This window comes from Leptonychotes weddellii, chromosome 10 (genome assembly GCF_054177405.1).
Source record: "Leptonychotes weddellii isolate Sample4059 chromosome 10, ASM5417740v2, whole genome shotgun sequence".
In the NCBI taxonomy this organism is placed as follows: domain Eukaryota; kingdom Metazoa; phylum Chordata; class Mammalia; order Carnivora; family Phocidae; genus Leptonychotes; species Leptonychotes weddellii.
Window position 1 is genome coordinate 26,538,926 of NC_138378.1, and position 23,322 is coordinate 26,562,247.

At 39.2% G+C, this 23,322-nt stretch overlaps 1 protein-coding gene across 1 annotated transcript in view; it reads right to left on the reverse strand.

Annotated features, from left to right (window-relative positions):
- DNAAF9 (dynein axonemal assembly factor 9) overlaps positions 1–23,322 on the reverse strand; it is a 119,739-nt gene that overhangs the window by 84,061 nt on the left and 12,356 nt on the right. Inside the window, exons 2-7 of the mRNA XM_081832284.1 lie at positions 13,454–13,533; positions 9,083–9,202; positions 5,470–5,594; positions 4,533–4,629; positions 3,455–3,661; positions 2,213–2,220 (exon numbers count right to left, since the gene is read on the reverse strand). Of these exons, the coding sequence (XP_081688410.1) occupies positions 2,213–2,220; positions 3,455–3,661; positions 4,533–4,629; positions 5,470–5,594; positions 9,083–9,202; positions 13,454–13,533 (637 nt within the window). The remainder of the gene's footprint in view (positions 1–2,212; positions 2,221–3,454; positions 3,662–4,532; positions 4,630–5,469; positions 5,595–9,082; positions 9,203–13,453; positions 13,534–23,322) is intronic.

The following is a 23,322-nucleotide window of genomic DNA, read 5'->3' on the forward strand; positions in this document are numbered from 1 at the left end:
TCTTTTTAAAAAATTTCCTCCCTTCTGATATCTCTGCTCTATCTTTCTGTAACTCTTACTTGTTGGATATCAGACGTCTTGGATCAGTTCTCTATGTCTTTTAACTTTTTTCTCGTATTTTCTATCTCCTTGATTTTTTAATTTTATATTTTTAGAGAATTTCCTAACTTTACCTCCCAAACCCTCTATTAATTTTATCAATCATAATTTCCCAGAGCTCTTATTTTCTTTTTTTTAGTTATTTTTATTTTATTTTGAGCTCTTATTTTCTTTATGTTAATTTATCTCCACATAACACTTGTTCTACGGTCACCAAATCTTACTTGTCTGGGCATCCTAATGAGAGTTTTGTGCTTTAAGTTTTGCTCTATATCTTAATTACCTTTGGGTCTTATCCAATCCATCTTTTTTTTTAATCTCGATCTTTTCAAGTTACAGGTATTTAATCAAATGTCTGGTGATCTTTGGTTGCTTGTTTTTACTTCCAAATGGAAAGACTAATTGGAAGTTTTATGCTCTCAGCAGAGCTTGTCAACTACTAGAAAGTTTTTTTAGGGAGAGCAGACAGGCAAGAGGCAGTTATTCAGGTTCTCTACTCCCTTATATTCTCAATTCCAAAAGACTGAGTTAATATATTTGGCTCCTTCCTCTGTATTCTGGAACAGCTTTTCAAGCATCAACTGATTTGATTTTTTGAAGGTACTGAATCTGATTTCTAATTTTAAATGCAAACTTTAATTTTACTAATAATTTTGAGACTTATAATATTTCCTTATGTCAGCTATCTCCCTTTTTAATTTTGTGTGCTCTACCTACCATTTCTTATTTCTCTTTTTACAAAATCCATTCTTAAAAGGTACAAAAGAGACATTTTTCTCATTTTTTATTCTATTTCCTGGAGAAAATCTTTTTAAAAAGCATGCTGATCTATCTCTGCATCTAATATGCTATGGTTTCTTTCTTATATTTTGTTGAATCTTTTCCTAAGTCTTATTCCACCTTTCAGTATGAAGATCTTATGTTTGTCCATAAAAAGGTAAATGAATGCTTGCTCTATGGTTACTCTCATTATTCAGAAGTTTGCTACTAGAATTCTCTCCTTGAGGAGCTAGTTGATGTAAATTTACATTACTAGGTGACAGTTCCAGCAGCTGGAGAGTTAAGAAGGAGGAAGCTGGAGGCAGGGAAAGCCCTATCAGAGGAACTTCCCTATGCTGCTTCCCAGGAAGAGCTCTCTATACCTGTAATTCAGTTTGGCCCAGTCTAAATGCCAAGTAAAAGCTTATGTGGGTCTGGCTTCCTTTCTCATGCTGGCACCTAGTACATCTGGGACAAAGCCTCCTCTGGGTTAATGACTTTCTTCTGGGTATAGCCATACAATAAGACAGAATTTTTAAAAATTAAATTTTAAGTGTCTGTAGTTCTCCTTCCAAAGACTCAAGAGTCTTTCTGGCTCAGGCAGTTACACACCAGAGTTACACTCTGGTGTGTAACTCAGAGTGGAGTACTGTTCCATACCCTAAAGGCTGGTAAGGAAGGGAATGGAGGTGGGGGGAGAATGAGAGGGAGACAAAAGGAAAGCATTTGAGAGAATAACAATTAACAGCTACAAAGAAAGGCAGGATCTAGAGAAAGGCATCTTGAGAGAAGACTTATAGTAGCCTCACTATATTATGTGTGCAGTTTCCTCCTTATTGCCCACTCCACCCCATTAAACACCACCCTACAGGAAAGATCCACATTATCTTGTAAAGGTTTTTTGGAAGGCATTTTATTGGGGCACCTGGCTAGCTCAGTCAGTAGAGCATGAGGTTCTTGACCTCAGGGTTGTAAGTTCAAGCCCTACTCTAGGTGTGGAGCCTACTTAAAGAAAGGAAGGGCATTTTGTTCCTTTTGGATGTGTCTGCACGGGGTAATACACCTTAAGGCAGGAGTCAGAAGGCCTGCCTCATTTGGTTTGTATGAACCCTGCAGCCTCCTAGTGTACTGCCTCTTTTTTTTTTTTTTAAAGATTTTATTTATTTATTTGACAGAGAGAGAGAGTGGCAGACAGAGGGAGAGTGAGAAGCAGGCTCCTCACTGAGCAGGAAGCCCAACGTGGGGCTTGATGCCAGGACCCTGGGATCTTGACCTGAGCCGAAGGCAGACGCTTAACCGACTGAGCCACCCAGGTGCCCCCCCCCACTTTTTTTTAAGTAGTCTCCACACCTACCACAGAGCCTAGTGTGGAGCCCAATGTAGGGCTTGAACTCAAGACCCTGAAATCAAGACCTGCGCTGAGATCAAGAGTCGAATGCTTAACTGACTGAGCCACCCAGGTGCCCTATGCCCCTATTCTTCTAAATCAGAGAGCACTGAGGCGCCTGGGTGGCTCAGTTGGTTGAATGCCTGATTCTTGGTTTTGGCTCAGGTTGTGATCTCATGGGTGGTAAGATGGAACCCTGCGTCAGACTCCACACTCAGCAGGGAGTCTCCTCCCACACCACTCGTGCTCGCTTACTCTCTCTCAAATAAATAAATAAATTAGAGAGCATTACTTCCTAGCAGGGGCAGCTCCCACAGCCTTGCTGAAGTTCTGCTACTTATAGTCAATGTGAGAATACTATAGTTTTGGAGCAGGAAAAGTAGAGACCAAGTGGTGTGCTTCTCTTCAACCCTACATCCCATGTTCCTTCCACATTACAGGGTTTACCAGGCAAGAATCCATTTACTTCCTAGGGACACTGCTACTTCTTGGAAGGAGGGATAGTAATTAGCCCTGGGCCATGCTTCCTACTCTATGCCTAATAGTATGTTCCCATTTTGAGCATGTCAATGTTCATTCCCTGTTTCTGTGCTGGGGGCAGGTCATCTCATTGGGAGATGCCTATGGTGATGCTGCTAACCTACCAGGCCATCCTCCTTAATATGCACTCTGGGTGACCCCCTCTCCCAGACTCATTCATTAATTCACTTAACAAATATTTATGAGTCATCTCCTAGATAGAAGGAATACTGAAATAAAAGATACTGTCTGTAACACAAAAGATAACCCTTCTATTCCTCTAGTATGCTGTACTTATACAAAATTCTGTACTGTCCTTTTCATTGCTCTTGAATAGTTCTCAAATTATATGAATTTCTAAGATACAAACAACAACAATGAAAAGACTGTTTTTGTTCTCAAGAAGCTTCCGATCCAGAGACCAAGGGTGGGTGGGTACATGAGTAGGGGTGTGTGAAAAATGTGTAACACAGGACAAAGAAAGCTGTAAGAGGAATCAGCTTAGGGTGCTACAGGAGTAGACTGGAAGAACAACGGACTCAGAATGGGGAAAAGAGAGAAAGGAGGACAGAGAGAAACTCCTAGAAGAAAGGACACAGGAGTTTAGTTTAGGGACTAGCTTTGCACAGCATCTATTTTACATTTCAAGTTTTTTAACTTGCTCCATGCTCTTGAGAGATCACTGCTAGCTTTTCAGAGTGTTATAATGATGCACACTCACACTGTGGGGGCCCTTCATAAAGACAGCAAGTGGCAGACAAAAGCCAGGCATACTGCTTTTCACACATACCTCGTATTTCATGGTAAAAAATCCATCCCCTCCAATGCCCTCAAGTGCAAAGGCCTGTACAATTGGCCATTTCTCTACTACAAACATATCAAATATCTGCAAGTGACCTAGAGGAATCAAATAAAACAACATGTATCAAATACCATCCTGGATATAACAGTCTAAACCTGATCTAATGTGGTTAGACAGGCGTCACCTCTCTCAAATTCACCGTGGCCACATTTAGCAAAATAAAAGTGAAACAGATAAAATGGTTAGATATTAAAACTAGAAAGACAAAATGAAAGTCATAGAAAATTCAAACCATAACAAGTTACATAAATTCAGATTTCTCTACAGTATACTTTCACATTCTGGTTTCCTAAGTGAGCAAATTAGTAAATAAATAGTGGCCTATTACATCTGACTTGCATCACTTAGCGGATATAATTATTAACAGACCCAAACTTGGCTCTTCCCCCTTAAGAAACATAGCCAATCAACTTCCTCAAGGGAAAATTACCAAATCAAAAATTTTCCTTTCGTATAGCAATAGTTCTAATGCGCAAAGTTTTTTAAAAATAAGATATAACCATGGCTAAACTTGTGGATTATTTTCCTTTATTTTTACACATCATTTTTGAGCCTCACTGTCAGCATATTTTTAACAGCTGCCTGAATTACTATTTCTGATTACCAAGAGGCTCCACAGCTATACTCTCCATACAATTAAGTGGCACAGCTAGATGGCAACTGTGGTAAATCCCTTATCAGTTTTTCTGACTAGATGGCCTGCTGTGTTGTTACAGAAATTTCAGTTATGAGTACCAGCTTGCACAGAAAAATCCCCAAATTTCATTCTGCTTGATTCTCTGCCTTTAGTGAAAATAAATCAATGGGTTTCCCAGCTAAATGCCTCCAATGGAAGGAGCAGCAGAAACGCTGGGTTCACACATCATCCAAGCAAGGTTCTAATATGGCTTGCTGTCAGATACCCACCTTGGGAGCTATAAGGAATGCCAATTCTACTACAGTCTCGAACCATGTCCACAAAGCTGGCAATTTTAAATTCTTCTGCAGCTTCCTCATCTTCATACTGAAGAGGGAAATTGAGAGGAAAACAGACTCTGAGGAGACATCATGCAAAATCCCCTATTTTCTTGGTATTTTATCAGAGTTATCTCAAATGACATTTATAGAGGACTGCACCCAAGAGGGTGTTTCCAAAGCCAACTTTTTGTGTTTGCTGGTCAGATACCTGAATGCAAGAGATAAAACCTGCCTCAAAAATTCCCCAAAAGCTCACATGGAAAGAAGGGTTCTTCCCATGTTGTTCAAGGGTCAACTATATATTAGTATTTTTTACGATTCTATTTTTTTTTGGTTGGATTGGAAGTCTGTTATGTTATTTTAGTGATCGCTTAGATTTTATAATAAACACCTTTAACTTAAAAAAAAGAAAGAAGGGTTTTTTACCCGTATTAGGTCACCATTTCCATGAAACCCTAAATCTCAAATCCCAATTTGATTTCCAGCCAAACCCTTGAAAAGAACCCAAAAGGAAACAAATAGCAAAAAATCCAAACATGGAAATGTTACAAAAGCTTATCAAATTCTCCTGAGGCAGTCCATTGCACTCATCCCCCAAGAGAATGGGTGCAGGCTGGTGATAAACAAGCAGGACAGGAAGCTAGGGTCACAAGCCTACGACTAGGTCCCAATTTGAAGAGTCCCTTTTGTCTGTCAGGTAAACAATTTATCTATAAGGTAGCCTCATAATGAATTATGAAAAGTTCCACTAAAACAAATAGCTTTTTTTGTGTAATGACATACTGCAGTTTGTTTTTTTTAAGAGGCCTCCTGTTCTAGATCTATACTTTTCTGAAAGAGTATCCTTAGAATGTCTCTAAGTGCCTATTCTATCTTCTCTCCTTACCTCATTTTCAGTCATGCAGTGGAAATGCAGATTTCTCCAATGTGCCACATAGGGTAAGAGATAGCGATAGTTTATAGGATTACAGTACAGATGGACACTATCTGATTTAATCAATATAATTACATCTGTAAGGAAAACAAAATTAAATCACAACATTGTCAAAGTCATTTCCTTTACACATTTTCTGCTCAGGTAATGAATAATACCATTAAAGCTATTTCAGAGACAATGTAACAAAACTCTAAACTGAAAGTTCTTTATAACTAGGCAATGTGCCTCAAAGGGACTGTGTAACACTCACGTGTGGGCAGCAAGGATTTTCTAGTTCCCATGCAATGCTCCCACCACTGTGGCCCTCTGGTTACGAAAATACTCGCCCAGAATAAGTCAAAAGAACAGCTTTCAGGATGTTCTGCTTCACAAAGTTCAACACCGTCAAATCTGTGGTACCAGACTTAGCTGTGTACTTTGCTACAGAGATAAATACCAAATGGAAACTCCATAGCCTAAAGCCACCGAGGCAGGAAATACCAAATATAGCCAGTGACGGTTCTTCTGCAGACATCAATGTCTAAAGCTCTTGGCTGTTGACTCAAGGCAACCATGGGCCTGAGGACATCACTGTTCAGCTCTGGGAAGGGTTACTATGTAGGGGGTGAACTCTGTACACAGGAAAGGCTGTGAGGAAGGAAGGAAGCAGAGGCAAGTGGACAAGGCTTCTATAAATAGATCAGCAGCTCACAGACTTAAGGAAGAACCATGGATGTTGGTGGGTCAAATAAATAAAACAATCCCAAGGATGCAAATAAACCTAGGTAAGGTAACAAGAGCCAAGAAACGGGGCAGGAATATTAAAGCAGTTTGAAGACTGAGAAAGAAAGCAGTCGTACTTCCAGAAAAAGAGCAGAGCTCCACTGCATGGCTCCTCAGAAAGCAGAACAATCTCAGGCATCGCTCTAACAAGATGATGCTAGGGAAGTTGATGGAGGAGGTGGCTGGAAGTGAGAGGAGCATGGCGGCAGGGAGCATCTAAAACAGTAGGTTTAGGGCAATGCCAACACAGTAACACAGTGACAGCCCATATTCTACAAAAACCTAAGCCCGATGAATACAGACTGCAGCTGACCACACCACTGGGTGGCCTCTTGAAATAAAGCTCCATGACGCTGACCTTTGGTTTTTCAAAAATCACTCTGTGCCCCACACCTGGGTAGACCCAGGTGTTCTAGGGAACACGGTATAGAGCAGCCTATTCACTGCTGACTCTCAGTTAAGCACTAGAATCACAAGGTGGCAAGGGATGGGACAGGGATCACCTCTCATCCTGTTGGTCTTCTTCATACAGGCCCTCTAAGAGCCTTGCCCTGAATCACTTGTAGATTGTCTGCTGAGGAATGAGAGTTTGAAGTCACATGGAGAGCCTGAGGGGGGCTTCCAGTTTATGTTCTACACTAATATGTAAAACTCCACAAAGAATTAGGATCCAGTAAAAGAAATAATGCAACAACTACTAAGCCTAATTAAGCATTCTCAGAATCTCATAGGACTCTGATGTCATTGCTCTGAACAAAATTAACAGTAAAAGATGAAAGTATAAGAAAATTGGATGAATATGTAAACTATTTTAAGTTTTTTTTAAAAAATAAATCCTTCATGTTGGCCTCTTTTCCTCTCATATACAGATCAAAATGTAGATGTATAAATCCAGTGATCTCAGTTTACCAACTACTTGGATTTAAAAAATGAATTTACTAATTCATTTTTAATTCATTAATGATTTATTAATTCAGTCAAAGAAGATGCTCATTTCATAAGCACCCATTGTGCCAGATGGCAGGATAAAGACAATGATAAGCAAAAAAAAACCCCACACCTTTGGAGGTTTAAACTATTTCCTTAATTTCAGTACTACAATATCCTTAGCAACTTTGGCTGCAGTGAAATCTGTGGCTGGTATGAGCATCTGTCTTTTTATAATTCTAAGTGACTGCCAAGATGAATTCTTTTTAAAGTAGGCTCCACACCCAGCATGGAGCCCAATGCAGGGCTCAAACTCACAACCCTGAGATCAAGACCCGAGCTGAGATCAAGAGTCTGACTCTTAACCGACTAAGCCACCCAGGCACCCCAAGATGAATTCTTTCAAACCAGTAGATGTTGTACAGCATAAAGAAGCATTATTTATTTATTTATTTATTTATTTATTTTATTTTTTTAAAGATTTTCTTTATTTATTTGACAGAGAGAGACATAGCCAGAGAGGGAACACAAGCAGGGGGAATGGGAGAGGGAAAAGCAGGCTTCCCGCCAAGCAGGGAGCCCGACGTGGGGCTCGATCCCACGACCCTCGGATCGTGACCTGAGCCGAAGGCAGACGCTTAAAGATTGAGCCACCCAGGCACCCCAAGAAGCATTTTTTTAAAAAAAGATTTTATTTACTTGAGAGAGAGAGCACAAGCAGGGGAAGGGGCAGAGGGAAAGGGAGAAGCAGGCTCCCCGCTGAGCAGGAAGCTTGATGCAGGGCTTGATCCCAGGATGCTGGGATCATGATCTGAGCCAAATGCAGACGCTTAACTGATCCAGGTGCCCCGCATAAAGAAGCATTTTTAAAAATCAAACTCTGAAACTAAATTTGATATTGAAAGAAATTTAATGGAAGTTGTAATTGCAGCCTGCTCGTCTGCACTTCCTAATAAAAAGAAAATCTAGTCAATCTATAAGGATAAACACTGTTAAGGATTTTACCACAGAAAAATTTTCACATACAGTAGACCAGGGTTCCTTAACCTTAGAACTATTGATAGTTTAGACCAGATCATTCTTTGTTGTGGAGGGCTATCCATGACACTGTAGATGTTTAGTAGCCACTCTGCCCAGTTGTGACCATCAAAAATGTCTTCAGATATTGCCAAATGCCCCTCGGGGAATAAAACTGCCCCCACTTTAAAACCACTGCACTACATCCACTGCAAGATGACTTCAATATCAATATTCAATATCAAATGTTAGCTTTCATGCACTCCCAGCTGCTTCACAAGAGCTGCCTGTCTCTTGCTCAGTTTGATTTGTCTATTCCTGTGTCTCTGGATCCATCTGGCAGACAAGTCATGATGCTAAGTATGTGATATCAGAGATAGCTCCTGGGCATCAGCCCACAACAGCATCAAAACAGGGAGAGTGTCTCAGAGCTGAAGAAAGGGGAATGTAAGCAGAAAGCCTCCATTGTAATCATGGGCATCATCATGAATTAAAGTCACACAGAAAACAATTCCCAAAGACAGAGACGGACAAAGAGCCTTTGTTCCTAAGCTGAAGATCCACATGAAGTCTTCCTTGTAGGAGTAGCCTGCAGGCTCATCCTTTACCCACAACTGAATGTGCTTTCACAGGACAACAGCATATAATCTGAACCTCCCAGCACGTAAAAAGGCAGTGGGCAATTGAGAGGAAAACTAGTACCTTGCCAAGAAGATATAAAGCCAAACTGATACGCACTTTTCCCTCTAAAACTGATTAACCCAGTAAACATATTCTGAAAACTACTTGTCACTAATCTTGTATCAACCAGCAGGTTACTAACAAGAGCATACTACTTAATACCATATATACTTACCATCTAGAACTTCTTCAGAAAACCCCGTTTTCTCAAAATCACTTGTATTCTGATTGTACAAACCAAACAGAAGATAGTTCGCCAGCTCTCTGCAGCCTTCATTGTACCTGCTATCGATTCCTGCAAAGCAAAGAAGGCTCTGATCAGCTGTACTATGGGACACAAATGAGTCCCAAGAAATTGCCCCTGCTCGGCAAAACCCTGATGGTTAAGTTAAAGGCAGAAGCTCACACTAGTTTTGTGCCAGAAACCAAATTAAGCAACTCTGTGAATGAAGCATCAAGTTGGGTGTTACTTGGTTTTCAAGATCTATATAGTTGAGACAGTTAAATAGCATACATTATTGAAGCTATTCATTTCCAAAAAGCAATTTTTCAGTTTATTTTTTTAATTTATTTTTTTTAAGATTTTATTTATTTATTTGACAGAGAGAGCGGGAACACAAGCAGGGGAGTGGAAGAGGGAGAAACAGGCTTCCTGCCGAGCAGGGAGCCCGATGTGGGACTCAATCCCAGGACCCTGGGATCATGACCTGAGCCGAAGGCAGACGCTTAATGACTGAGCCACCCAGGCATCCGCAATTTTTCAGTTTAGAAAGAAGCAAAGAATACGGTCCTGCCTGCCATGGCCTGCCATGGCTGGTTAAAGATTTTGGAATACTTTTCAGTTGGAACAGGAATAGGGGATAAAAAATATTCACTTCTCAAAGAGAGCTTTACCAAAACATGGGGGATCAAACAAACGCAGATTAAGGTAGTTTGAAAAGAACCCAAAGAAGTGAAAAAGAGGACAAGTGAATGGAACAACAAACACCTATCGTTTCACAAATATTTATCAAATTCAAGGCCCATCACTGTGCTGGATGCTGGAGTGTGTGGTAAACATGCCTGCAAATGGCCCCCATGGAGCTTACAGTCTAATGGGGCTGGGTCAGAAACAAAAAAGAAATTAAACAATATACCTTCACTACTGCCTCTCAATGGCATGGGCATATGTACTACCTGGTTCCTGAGTATCTCTGAACATGTCACGGGCAGGTGGTAGCTGTCTACAGGGGGCTGAGGAAGGAGTTGGAGCAGAAAGAGCTCTAAGAATAGAAATATGGCTAAAGCCTGGGAAAGAGGACTGTCAATGGCCATTCAGACAGGTGAAAAAAAGTAATGGTCATTTAGAGCAGAGGGGCCCAGGGACTGCCTGTGGCAGACGACTTCTAATATAAGAGAACTCCCTTCTAAGCTGAGATCAAAGCAGCACAGCCCTGTTCTATCCCATTCAATGCTTCAGTGAAGGGAGGGGTGAAAAAGAATCAAAAGCCAGAATGGACTGGCCTATCTAAGGCCCAAAGTTTAAAGGGCTACAGAGTGAAAAATAAACAGCAGACTGAGCAGACCTGGCCTCAGCATGTCCACTTCCAAGGGTTCCAGCTGCATAAATTGCTGACATGAAAAAGACTGACCATGTAAAATTAAAGGCAAAAGAAACTCTATGTAGGCACTATGCTTTAGCTGACAAAGTTGTTTCTCATAGGGGTATTATGGGTTAACAATTCTGATACTGCTATATATGTATACTGGAATTAAACAAGTAAACTAATGGTGGATGATGGGTGCCAAGTTTCCTACTGGTGAAGTAGAAGTTTACAGATAAGCAAAAGGGAGAAACTAGAATAACCTATGTGGTAACTGGGTAGGATGGAGACATTAATATGAATTCACGTTTAGCGTAATATAGATACAGATGGTTACATAACATTTACAGGTAATGTACACATAAGTATTTTGTTACTCTGTCACTTGCCCCAGGGCCTAGGAGCAATGACATCCCAGTAGTAACAAGAGTGTATCCAATGCCCAGATACTGATTTCTAATACCATTCTCCAATAAAAGGAACCCCAGCACTCCTTGGAGAAATGGCTGATTCTAGGACTGGAGCAGGAAATATATAAAATAAGCCTAGAGTATCTTATAGTGCCAGAAAGTACAGAAATGCTAAACAAACAAAACTTTGATTGGGGGGGGGTATGTCAAAGGGAGGGACACCGAAGCCAACTGAAATGATAGCATAAGTACAGTAATGAACAGGTGCTTTTATTCATAGGTAAATTCATGGCAAAGACAGCCCCCACCCTTCTGAGGGTTGCAGCTGGAGAGAGAATCCAATGAATGTTGTTTAAACATTTGGAACTTTTGGCGGGAATTCCAGGTTTACCACAACTGTGGTTTGGTTTTGCTTTGTTTTTAGGTAAAATACAGCTTTAACAAAAAATAATGTAATTTCTATCATAAATCCACATTCCCTTCTAAAAGCAGAAAACTTGATCACATTTTCCCAAGTAAGTTCAGTAAAATTATTGCGCAGTTTTTTAAATTCCAAACTTAGGCATTTTTAAGGTTCTGCCCTTCATTTTCTCCCCTAAATACCATTTAAGTTTCAAAGAGGGCTTGTGCAAGGGTGTGTGTGTGTGTGTGTGTGTGTATTGAGTGTATATGGTCAAGAGGCATTCTTTGTTCTCTGCTGGCATCAGCCGCTATTTATTTTTTTTAATTTTTAAATTTTTTTTTAAATTAAATTAATTAACATATAGTATTTTATTAGTTTCAGAGGTAGAGTTCAGTGATTCATCAATCTTATATAATACCCAGTGCTCATTCCATCATGTGCCCTCCTTAAAGTCCATCACCCAGTTACCCCATTCCACACTCCCCGTCCCTCCAGCATCCCTCAGTTTGTTTCCTATGGTTAAGAGTCTCTTATGGTTTGTCTCCCTCTTTGATTTCATCTTGTTTTATTTTTCCCTCCCTTCTCCTATGATCCTGTTTTGTTTCTTTTTTTTTTTTATAATTTTTTTAAATTTTTTATTTATTTGCGAGAGAGAGAATGAGAGACAGAGAGCATGAGAGGGAGGAGGGTCAGAGGGAGAAGCAGACTCCCTGCTGAGCAGGGAGCCTGATGTGGGACTCGATCCCAGGATTCCAGGATCATGACCTGAGCCGAAGGCAGTCGCTTAACCAACTGAGCCACCCAGGCGCCCCCTGGTTTGTTTCTTAAATTCCACATATGAGTGAGATCATATGATACTTGTCTTTCTCTGATTGACTTATTTCGCTTAGCATAATACCCTCTAGTTCCATCCACGTCATTGCAAATGGCAAGATTTCATTTTTTTGGATGGCTGAGTAGTATTCCATTGGCTATATATACCACATCGTCTTTATCCATTGTCAATGGACATCTGGACTCTTTCCACAGCTTGGTTATTGCACCACAACTGTGTTTTTATGGAGACCTACCAACCTCTGGGCTGAGTAGTGGAACCAGGATTCAAACCCAAAACCTGCCTAGCTCCAGACTGCATGTTTTTAACCACTCTGCACACTGCCTCTCGCAAGCTTAAATGCAAGTGCAGTTAAGTGAAAACACAAAATCATGCATACAATATATGAGGAAAGATAAACAAGAACCTAGTAGTGGTTTGCTTCTGAGAAGGAACTTGGGCAGTTGATGGACAAACCACCAGACTTAACAATTCCACTTCCACGACTCAATACTACAAGTATAAATGAAAATAAGATAAAGAAGATTAATCTGATACAGAAAAATCTCCAAGATACATTGTTAAATGAAAATTTAAAAATCAGGTTAACAACAGTATAAATAAAATGTTCCCATTTGTGTTAAAAAAAAAAAAAAGATTCAATTGGCAATGCTATCTCTGGGGAGTGGAACAGGGTATCAGGGATGGTTAGGAAGCTCTGTTCATTATCATTTGTGTATTGTCTTTTTTTTTTAAGATTTTATTTATTTATTTGACAGAGAGAGACAGCCAGAGAGAGAACACAAGCAGGATAAGTGGGAGAGAGAGAAGCAGGCTTCCCGCTGAGCGGGGAGCCCGATGCGGGGCTCGATTCCAGGACCCTGGGATCATGACCTGAGCCGAAGGCAGACACTCAACGACTGAGCCACCCAGGCGCCCCCATTTGTGTATTGTCTTAATTTTTAAATTATATGATGCATTTTCACAATAAAAAAAAATTAAAGAACAAATAAATGCCCAGTTCTGCCACTCTATGGTCCTGAGCAAGTCTGTCTCATCTCCTAGAGTTTGTTTCCCACTCTGTAAAAAGAGACAACGCTGCTCCCTTGCAAGGCTGCTGTGAGGAGAAATGAGATAACATGTACAAACTGCCTGCCCTGTGGTAGGGCCTCCTTATCCCACTGATAGTTCACCTGATCTCATAAGAACAGCACCAGATTTCAAGAGAACAAGAGCTGGGAGAAGGACATTAACTCAAGCTTATCTCACAATGATACTATTATTAATATCTCCTTGAAAGGAAGCCAAGTTGCCCCACCTTGTTAAAAGCACTGACCTAGGATGCAGAGGATCCCATCAGGTCGAGACTTGCTGCTCTGGGTCAAGATGCTCTGAACCTGGCGGAGTCGGCTGCAGCTGCAACAAGAACAGAAATCAGCTCCTGAGTGCCAGCACACGAAGGCATGAGGAGGAGGAATGACGCTAGGGATGGAAACTGGTCCTTGCCTGGTTTTGATATCAGAACTATAACATGAACTGGAAGTACTCCCTTCTCTTCTATCTTCTGGAAGAGATTATGCAGAATTTATCTGAAGCCTAATCTGAACTGCTGATTACAAACTGGACAGTCTGTGGTTCTGTGGCTCAATAGAGAATGGAGCCAAAGGCCCTCTCATGGTCAATGCTAGACAGGACTGGGACTCAGCAGCTGATTAGAATGCTCTCTGATGACTTCTCATTTTTGAGGATTATCAAAGAAGAGTTTCCACACTTATTTGCCCCAACTGTGGTCCCCATCAGTTTTCCAAAAACAAAAATGAAAAACATGTAAAAACCAAAAAATTGGTTTAAGGATCTAAATGAAGCTCTGATTCATCATCACCACTACCCCCAGTTAGAGTATCAGCAAAAGATATTTGTTCCCCTTTCTGGGCAGGTCTATTCCTGTGGCCTTAGCGATACTCCCTCCTCCCAAACAAAGCATAAGGAGAGGCACTCCCAGACATTAATATCACTCCTAAGGATTCCATGTTCTCCGGGGCGCCTGGGTGGCTCAGTTGGTTGGGCGGCTGCCTTCAGCTCGGGTCATGATCCTGGAGTCCCGGGATCGAGTCCCGCATCGGGCTCCCTGCTCGGCGGGGGGTCTGCTTCTCCCTCTGATCCTCTTCCCTCTCGTGCTCTCTGTCTCTCATTCTCTCTCTCTCAAATAAATAAATAAAATCTTAAAAAAAAAAAAAAAAAAAAGGATTCCATGTTCTCCATACCAACCCCTCCTCCTTTCCAGCAGTCCCAGAAAAAGATGCTCAATTTCCTGCTTAAGACTGATCCTTCTGGGCGCCTGAGTGGCTCAGTTGGTTAAGCGACTGCCTTCGGCTCGGGTCATGATCCCAGGGTCCTGGGATCGAGCCCCGCATCGGGCTCCCTGCTCTGCGGGGAGCCTGCTTCTCCCTCTCCCACTCCCCCTGCTTGTGTTCCCTCTCTCATTGTGTCTCTCTCTGTCAAATAAATAAATAAAATCTTTGAAAAAAAAAAAAAGACTGATCCTTCCACTATATCTCTCCCTGTCACCTCCAGGTTCAGGATTTGCCTCCACTATTCATTCCCTAAGACTCCTATATTTAATTTTTTCCCTATGGTCAACATAATCTCAGCCTTACCACATCATTATTAACTAAGATCCTCCACAAACCAACTACACTAACTGTTCCATCTATGACAATCAGACTTCATCCCTGCCCCTCGCTGAATCTGCTCCATTGCACTGCCCTATATTCAATCAAACAACAGTATTCAGCCAAACAACACTATTTCTCTTCTCTGAATTCTTTTTTTCCCGTGGATTCTTTCTGATGTTTCTACTCCCAAAAAATCCATTCCATGACTTAGTTGTCATTATCATTGCCTTCCCTCATGATGTTCACATATACCACCTAACATCTAAACCAAAGACAGTACTCCAAGAAAAGAAAGCTATAGACCAATACCCATCATAATATAGCTCTAAAAACCCTTAATAAAATATTAGTAAATAGAATTCAACAACATATAAAAAGAATTATGCACCACGACCAAGAGGGGTTTGCCCCAGGGATGCAAGGCTGGTTCATTACTGGTAAATCAATCAATGTAATCCATCATATTAACAGGCTAAAGAAGAAAAAAAATTACACAACCATATAATTGATGCAGAAAAATCATTTGACAAAATTCAACACTTGTTCACAATAAAAACACTCAGAAAACTAGGAATTAAGATTATATTTAATAGTGAAAGACTGAATGGTCTTGCCCTAAAGGAGGAACAAGAAAAAAAAGTCTGCTCTCATCACTCCTATTCAACATGATAATGGAAATTCTTGCTAGTGCAATAAGGCAAGAAAAGGAAATAAAAGACATACATATTGAAAAGGAGGAAATAAAACTATCCTTATTTGCAGATGACATAATGGCCTATGTAGAGAATCTCATGGAATCTATAAAAAAATCTTAGACCTAATAAGTGCGTTCAACAAGGTTGCAAGGTCAACATAAATCAACTCTATTTCTGTATCAAAGCAATGAACACATGGAAACCAAAATTTTAAAAAAATGTCATTTAAATATAAATTTAACAAAACATGTATAGGATTTACATGCTAAAAACTATAAAACACTGATAAAGGAAATCATAGAAGGGGCACCTGGGTGGCTCAGTCAGTTGAATGTCAGACTCTTGGTTTTGGCTCTGGTCATGATCTCAGGGTGGTGAGATCAAGCCCCACGTCAGGCTCCATGCTCAGCATGCTGGAGATTCTCTCCCTTTCCCTCCCCCTCGGCCCCTCCCTCTGCTCACACGTGCTCTTTCTCTCTAAATAAATAAATAAAATCTTTTTAAAAAGGGAAATCAAAGAAGATATAAGTAAATGGGGAAACACTGTGTCCATGGATTAGAAGACTCAAGATAGTATAGGTGTCAATTCTCCCTAAATTGATGTACAGGTTTAACACAATTCCTTCAAAATTCCAAGACTTTCTGTAGATATAGACAAGATTAACCCAAAACTTACATGGAAAGGCAAAGGAACTAGAACAGCTAAAAATTTTTGAAAGAAGGAAAAACAGAGGGGCGCCTGGGTGGCTCAGTCATTAAGCGTCTGCCCTTGGCTCAGGTCACGATCCCAGGGTCCTGGGATCAAGCCCTGCATCAGGCTCCCTGCTTGGCGGGAAGCCTGCTTCTCCCTCTCCCACTCCTCCTGCTTGTGTTCCCTCTCTCACTGTCTCATAAATAAATAAAATCTTTTAAAAAAAAGAAGAAAAAATAGAGGAATCACTCTGATGTCAAGACTTATTATACAGCTAAAGTAATCAAGACTGAACGGTACTGATTGAGAGACAGACACATAAATCAATGGAACAAAATAGAACTGCCAGAAATAGACCTACACAAATACAGCTAATTAATTTTTGATAAAGGTTCAAAAGCAATACAATGGAAGGATAGTCTTTCCAATAAATGGTCTTGGAGCAAATGGGTAACCACAGACAAAAACATGAACCTCAACCTAAATTTTGTACTTTACACAAAAATGAACTCAAGACAGATCACAGATTTAAAATTTTAAATGTAAAACTATAAAATCTTTATTATTATTTTTTTAAAGATTTTATTTATTTATTTGACACAGAGAGAGAGAGCACAAGTAGGCAGATCAGCAGACAGAGGGAGAAGGAGAAGCAGGCTCCCTGCTGAGCAGAGAGCTCAATGCGGGGCTCAATCCCAGGACCCTGGGATCATGACCTGAGCCGAAGACAGACACTTAACCGACTGAGCCACCCAGGCACCCCAAAACTATAAAATCTTTAGGAGATAACAAAAGAAAATCTTCAGAACTTAAGATTTAATAAAATTCTTAGACTTGATACCAATAGCATAATCCAAGAAAGAAAAAAATCAATAAACTGGACTTCATCAAAATTGTAAACTTTTACTTTGTGAAAGATCCTGTTGAAAGAATGAGAAGATAAGCTACAGACTGGGAGAACATATTTATATCACATATCTGACAAAGTAGAATATATAAAGAACTCTTAAAACAACAGTAAAAAATTTAAAATCCAATTAGAAAATGGGCAAAAGGCATAAGGAAACATTTCCTCAAAGAGGATATAGAGATGGCAGATAAGCACCTGAAAACATGTTCTACATCATTATCCATTAGGGAAATGCAAATTAAAACCACAATGAGATATCACTATACATCTATTAGAAAAGCTAAAATAACAAACACTGACAATACTAAAATGCTGCGGAGGATTCAGAGAAACTGGATCATTCATAAATTTCTAAAGGAAATTAAAGAAGACACCAATAATGGAAATACATCCATGTTCGTGACTGGAAGCCTTCATATTGTTAAACTGTCAATTCTACAGAAAGTGATCTATAGATTCAGCACAATCCCTATCAAAATCCCAATGATGTTTTTTGTAGAAATAGAAAAATCCATCCTAAAATTCATAGGAAATCTCAAGGGACCCAGAATAGTCAAAACCATGTTGAAAAAGAAGGACAAAGCTGGAGGACACACTTCCTGAGTACAACAGTAACTACAAAGCTATGGTAATCAAAACAGTGTGGTACTGGCATAAAGACAGACATACTGACCAATGGAATGGAATAGAGAACTCAGAAATAAACTCTTTTTGTGACTGGCTTATTTCACTCACTATAATATCCTCACAGTCAAATGATTTTTCACAAGGGTACCAAGACCATGCACTGAGAAAGGACAATTTCTTTTTAAGATTTTATTCATTTGACAGAGGGAGGGAGAGAGAGAGAGGGCACAAGCAGGGGGAGGGGCAGGCAGAAGGAGAGGGAAAAGCAGGCTCCCCAATAAGCAGAGAGCCCAATGCGGGGCTTGATCCCAGGACCCTGGTATCATGACCTGAGCTGAAGGCAGACACTTAACCAACTGAGCCACCCAGGCCCCCCCAAAAGGACAATTTTTTTCAACAAATGGCTTTGGGAACACTGTATTATCTACATGAGGAAGAAAAATTTGGACCCTTATTTTATATCATATATAAAATTTAACTCAAAACAGAAAAAAGACCTAAATGTAAACCTGAAAACTGTAAAACTTTTAGAAGAAAATATATGGGAAAAGCTTCATGAAACTAGATTTGGCAATGATTTATTGCTATGACACCAAAAGCACAAATAAAATAGAAAATACGTAAATCAGACTTTATAAAAATTAAAACCTTACATTCACAGAAGGACACAATCAACAAAGTGAAAAGGCAAACCACAGAATGGGAGGAGATATCTGCAAATCATGTATCTGGTAAGAGACTAATATCCAGAATATATAAAGCACTCCTACAATTCAACCATACACACACACACACACACACACACACACACACACACATTCAAAATAGGCAAAAGACTTGAATACACATTTCTCTAAAGAAGATATATGAATGGCCAATAAGCACATGAAAAGATGTTTAACATCACTAATCATGAGGGAAATGCAAATCACAACCAAAAGGAGATACTAATCCCACACAAATTAGGATAACTACTATTAAAAAAAAAGAAAACAACAAAAAAGGATCAGGAGAAATTGGAACCTCTGGGCACCGCTGGTGGGAATGTAAAATTGTAGCTGCTGTGGAAAACAGTATGGCAGTTCCTCAAAAAATTAAAAATAGAGGGACGGGGGGGGAAAAATTTTAAAATAGAATTATTTATAATCCAGAAATTCCACTTCTGGGTATATATCCAAAAAAAAAACCCGAAAAGGATTTGAAGAGATATTTGTATACCCATGTTCACAGCAGCAATATTCGCTATAGTCAAAAGGCAGAAGTAAGTATCTATTGACATGAATAAACAAACTCTGTTATATACATACAGTGGAATATTATTCAATCTTAAAAGAAAGGAGATTCTGAAACATGCTAAAAACACGAATGAACCTTGAAGACATTATAGTAAGTGAAAAATAAGCCATTCACAAAAAGACAAATATCATATGATTCCATTTTTACAAGATACCTACAATATTCAAATTTATAGAGACAGAAAGTACAGTAGTGGTGCTGGGCTGGGGGAAAGAAGTGGGGTTACTGTTTAATAGGTACAGAGTTTTGTAAGATGAAAAGAGTTCTGTGGGTGAATAGTGGGATTGTAGCACAACAATATGAATGTACTTAATGTCGTTAAACTGTCCATTTAAAAAATGGTTAAAATAAATTTTGTTACAAGTGTTTCACCACAATTAAAAAAAATTTTTAAGTTAAAAAAAGTCAATGTCACGTAAAACAAAAACAGAGGGAGAACTCTTCTAATGTGAGAGATTAAATAATAATAATAGCAATGTAATGTAAACACCTTAATTTGATTAAAAAAAAACCAGGGAAATATCCCTGAGACATCTGGAAAAATTTGAATATGGACTGGGTATTTGATGGTAGTAGGGAATTACTGTTAATTTTCTTAAGTGAGATGTTATTGTATTTATACCTAAAATGTCCTTTTTTTTTTTTTTTAGCAGATACATGAGGAAGTACTTAGAAATGTCATATCTGTAACTCACTTGAAAAGGGTTTAACAGAAAACCAGAATGAGGAAAAGAAAAGAAAAATAAAGATAACACACACAGCAAACTGTTAAAAATTACTGACTCTAAGTGGTAGGTATATCAAGTATTCACCATACTACTCTTTCACCTTTTCTTTGTTTGAACATTTTCTTAATAAAAATCTGGGGCTGGAGGTAAAGGGTGAAAGCAACTGAGGGTTTTAGAAGCAGCAGAACAGAAACTGCAAGACGATCAAGATTAAAGCAAGAAACCTTCTTTCCCTGGGAAATGGATGTCTGCCCCCCTCCACTCTTTCATGTTTACTACAAGATAAATCTTGCAATAATTCTCTGCACTAGAAATATTTCATCAAGTTGGTCCTTTGGCCCATTTCCTAACCCCTATGAACAGCAGACAGACTGCCAAGGTTACCAAGAGCTCTTTGGTTTTCAAACTAACAAGCAGCCAGTGACAAAAAGCATGAATCCGTCATGTGACCAGGAAATAAACAGCTCCCCCAACTACTGCTGTGGAAAGCCAAGACAATACTGAGAATAGGAGCAAAAAGCGTTTCTTTTCCACAAGTATCTTGGCCAAATAAAGTGGAAGCATTTAAAATATAGAAAGACCTTCCTCTTCCCAGAGTAAAACACTATTCTAATTAGTATCTCTTATTTTCCTGTCAAATGAGTAAAACTAAATTCAGTTCCTTTATACATTTTCGTGCTTCCCAAATTTAATTCTTAACCAGAACATAGCCTATTATTTGTCACTGAACCATTAAACTTGTCACTTATTGAAATACTTACCTATTAAAAAAAAAAAACCAGTAAGTATAGAGAAAACCACAATCACCGGTATTCTCAGCACCCAGAATTAGCCTCTATTAACATTTTGGCATACTTGCTTTTATCTACCTTAGTGCCACATATAAAATATTTATTATCCTTTTTTTGATGAAAAGAAGTGGAATATTAAAACTGTCATTGCTCCTGACCCCCAGAGGTCACCACTGAGCTTGTTGTATATCCACCAGTCTTTTCTTCTTTCTTCCCCCAATAGAAACTTTCAAACATACACCAAATCCAGCAAGAGAACTGCCCTCTAGCTTCCAGGTTTACCTGGGCACTGCTAGCACATCCTGGGTAGATAGATGGCCTGACGTCACCATGACTTTACGAAGTTCCTCTTTCAGAGTACCTGGAGTCTCAGCAGACCCCCTAATGTGGTTTATGTCAAATATGCTGCTTGTATACTATACTTTATTTCTGACTTTCATTGGGTTCACACTCAGAATCTAGACAGAACAGATGATAAAGTGAAGAAGCCAGACCTAAACAGAAGCAGTTTACCCAAAATCACAAGGCTGAGCCAGGATTAGCAGCACCAAAATGTGAGTCACCAGATACCTTAACTCTGAACTTTTCCTTTCTGCTACACCTCACTGATGCCACAGACACAGTTTCTGAATTCTAAACAGTCCGTCATCTCTGTTTTTCCCATCTTCGGTTTTATAATAATTCACTGCTCACTGCTTTTACAAGTTACTGTATACACAGCCAGGTATATTTTCTTGTTTGTATTTCATTATCCTGGTTCCCTGGAAATGGACAAAAAAACCTGAAAATTTTATTTTTGCCGGGTTTTTTCTCCATAAGTGACTTTATGTTAACTTTATTTTCAAAATTAAATAATTAATGAACATATTGTCCTTATATTCTGAATGCTTTGTGTTTTGATTGTTTTACAAAGTGAATCCTCATACTAATCTGGTTCACCTTATAGAAAACTGCTGGGAACAATTCGGTGTGAATCTCTCAGTAATGTATAGTTTGGGTGAGTTTTTTTGGGGGGGATGGATTGCTTTTACATAAAATCATAATCATGAGATACATAACTGCTCTGCAACATGCCTTTTTCACTTAACATTATGCCTTAAGGCCTTTCCAAGTTAGTACATAGAACTCAACTGCATTTTTAAAAGTGCCATACTGTATTCTTTTGTTTTTATTTAACCAGCCACTCTGATTAACATTCAGGATATTTATTATTTTTGCAATAGCAAACTGCTTCAAAGAATAACTATATCCATCTTTGGCACTGCAAAAATTTCTGCAGAGATCTAAAAAGTAGCACTGCCAGTTTAAGAGGTATCTGCATTTTAAATTTTGACAGACGTTGCCAAATTGTTTTCTTAAAACAGTCACCTACAATATACCAGACTACCTGTTTCCCCATAACTTTCTAAACCATGTGTTATCACTCTTCAACTAATTTTCATTATCATACTTTTACATTTCTCCCTAATCTCTAGGGAGACTGTCAGATGTTTATTGATCATCTATATTTCCTTTTCTGTGAATGCATATTCTTGTTCTTTACCCATTTTCTATTTACTCATGGGGGGGTTCTGAATAATTAATATATTCCATATTTTAAAAGTCGTATTTTGGTCATATGCTGCAAATATTTTCTTTAAACTTCTAGACTTGGTTTATGGTATCTTTTTTCATGCAGGAGCTGTCAAGTTTTATTTAACTAAATCTGCCTAACTCTAGCTTTAGGCTTAGGAGTTTTAGGTCTTCCTTTTGTGTCTTCCCACTCAGTATTATAAAAAAAAAATAAAATGCCAATTACTTAATTTTATTTGTGTGTGTGTTTTAAACATTTAGCTCTTTGCTTCTCTGGAACTTGCTTTTTTACTTTTGTGAAGTGGGAATATAACTGTATTATTTTATTTTATTTTATTTATTTGAGAGACAGAAAGCATGAGGCAGAGGGAGAGGAAGAAGCAGACTCCACGCTGAGCAGGGAGCCTGAAGCTGCTCGATCCCAGGACCCTGGGATCATGACTTGAGCAGAAGGCAGATGGTTAACCGACTGAGCCACCCAGGTACCCCAATATAACTGCATTTTTCCTCCAAAATATAAATGATTGTTCCAAGACCACATATTGACCCTTTTCATCCTCTGATGTAGAATGCTACTTTCAGCATATGTTAAATTATTATATAAAGTGGGATCCATATTTTTGATCCTTATTTGATCTATTTATTCTCTCAGAAATAGTACACTTAAAAAATAATCAAAATTATTAATTGAACTTTGTAATAAATGGATTATTTTTATATCTTATAGAGCGAGTTCTATCATTGTTTTATTTTTTTTTTAAGATTTTATTTATTTGAGAGAGAGAGTGAGACAGAGAGAGCCCAAGAGGGGGTAGGGTCAGAGGGAGAAGCAGACTCCTTGCTGAGCAGGGAGCCCAATGTGGGACTCGATCCCGGGACTCCGGGATCATGACCTGAGCCAAAGGCAGTCGTTTAACCAACTGAGCCACCCAGGCACCCCTCTATCATTGTTTTAAAGATCATGGCTTTTACTGAACATTTTCTTTTCTTTTTTTTAATTATTTTAAAAAATTTTTAAAAAAAGATTTTATTTATTTATTTGACAGGGACACAGCAAGAGAGGGAACACAAGCAGGGGGAGCGGGAGAGGGAGAAGCAGGCTTCCTGCAGAGCAGGGAGCCCGATGCGGGGCTCGATCCCAGGACCCTGGGATCATGACCTGAGCCGAAGGCAGACGCTTAACGACTGAGCCACCCAGGTGTCCTTTTTTCTTTTTTAAA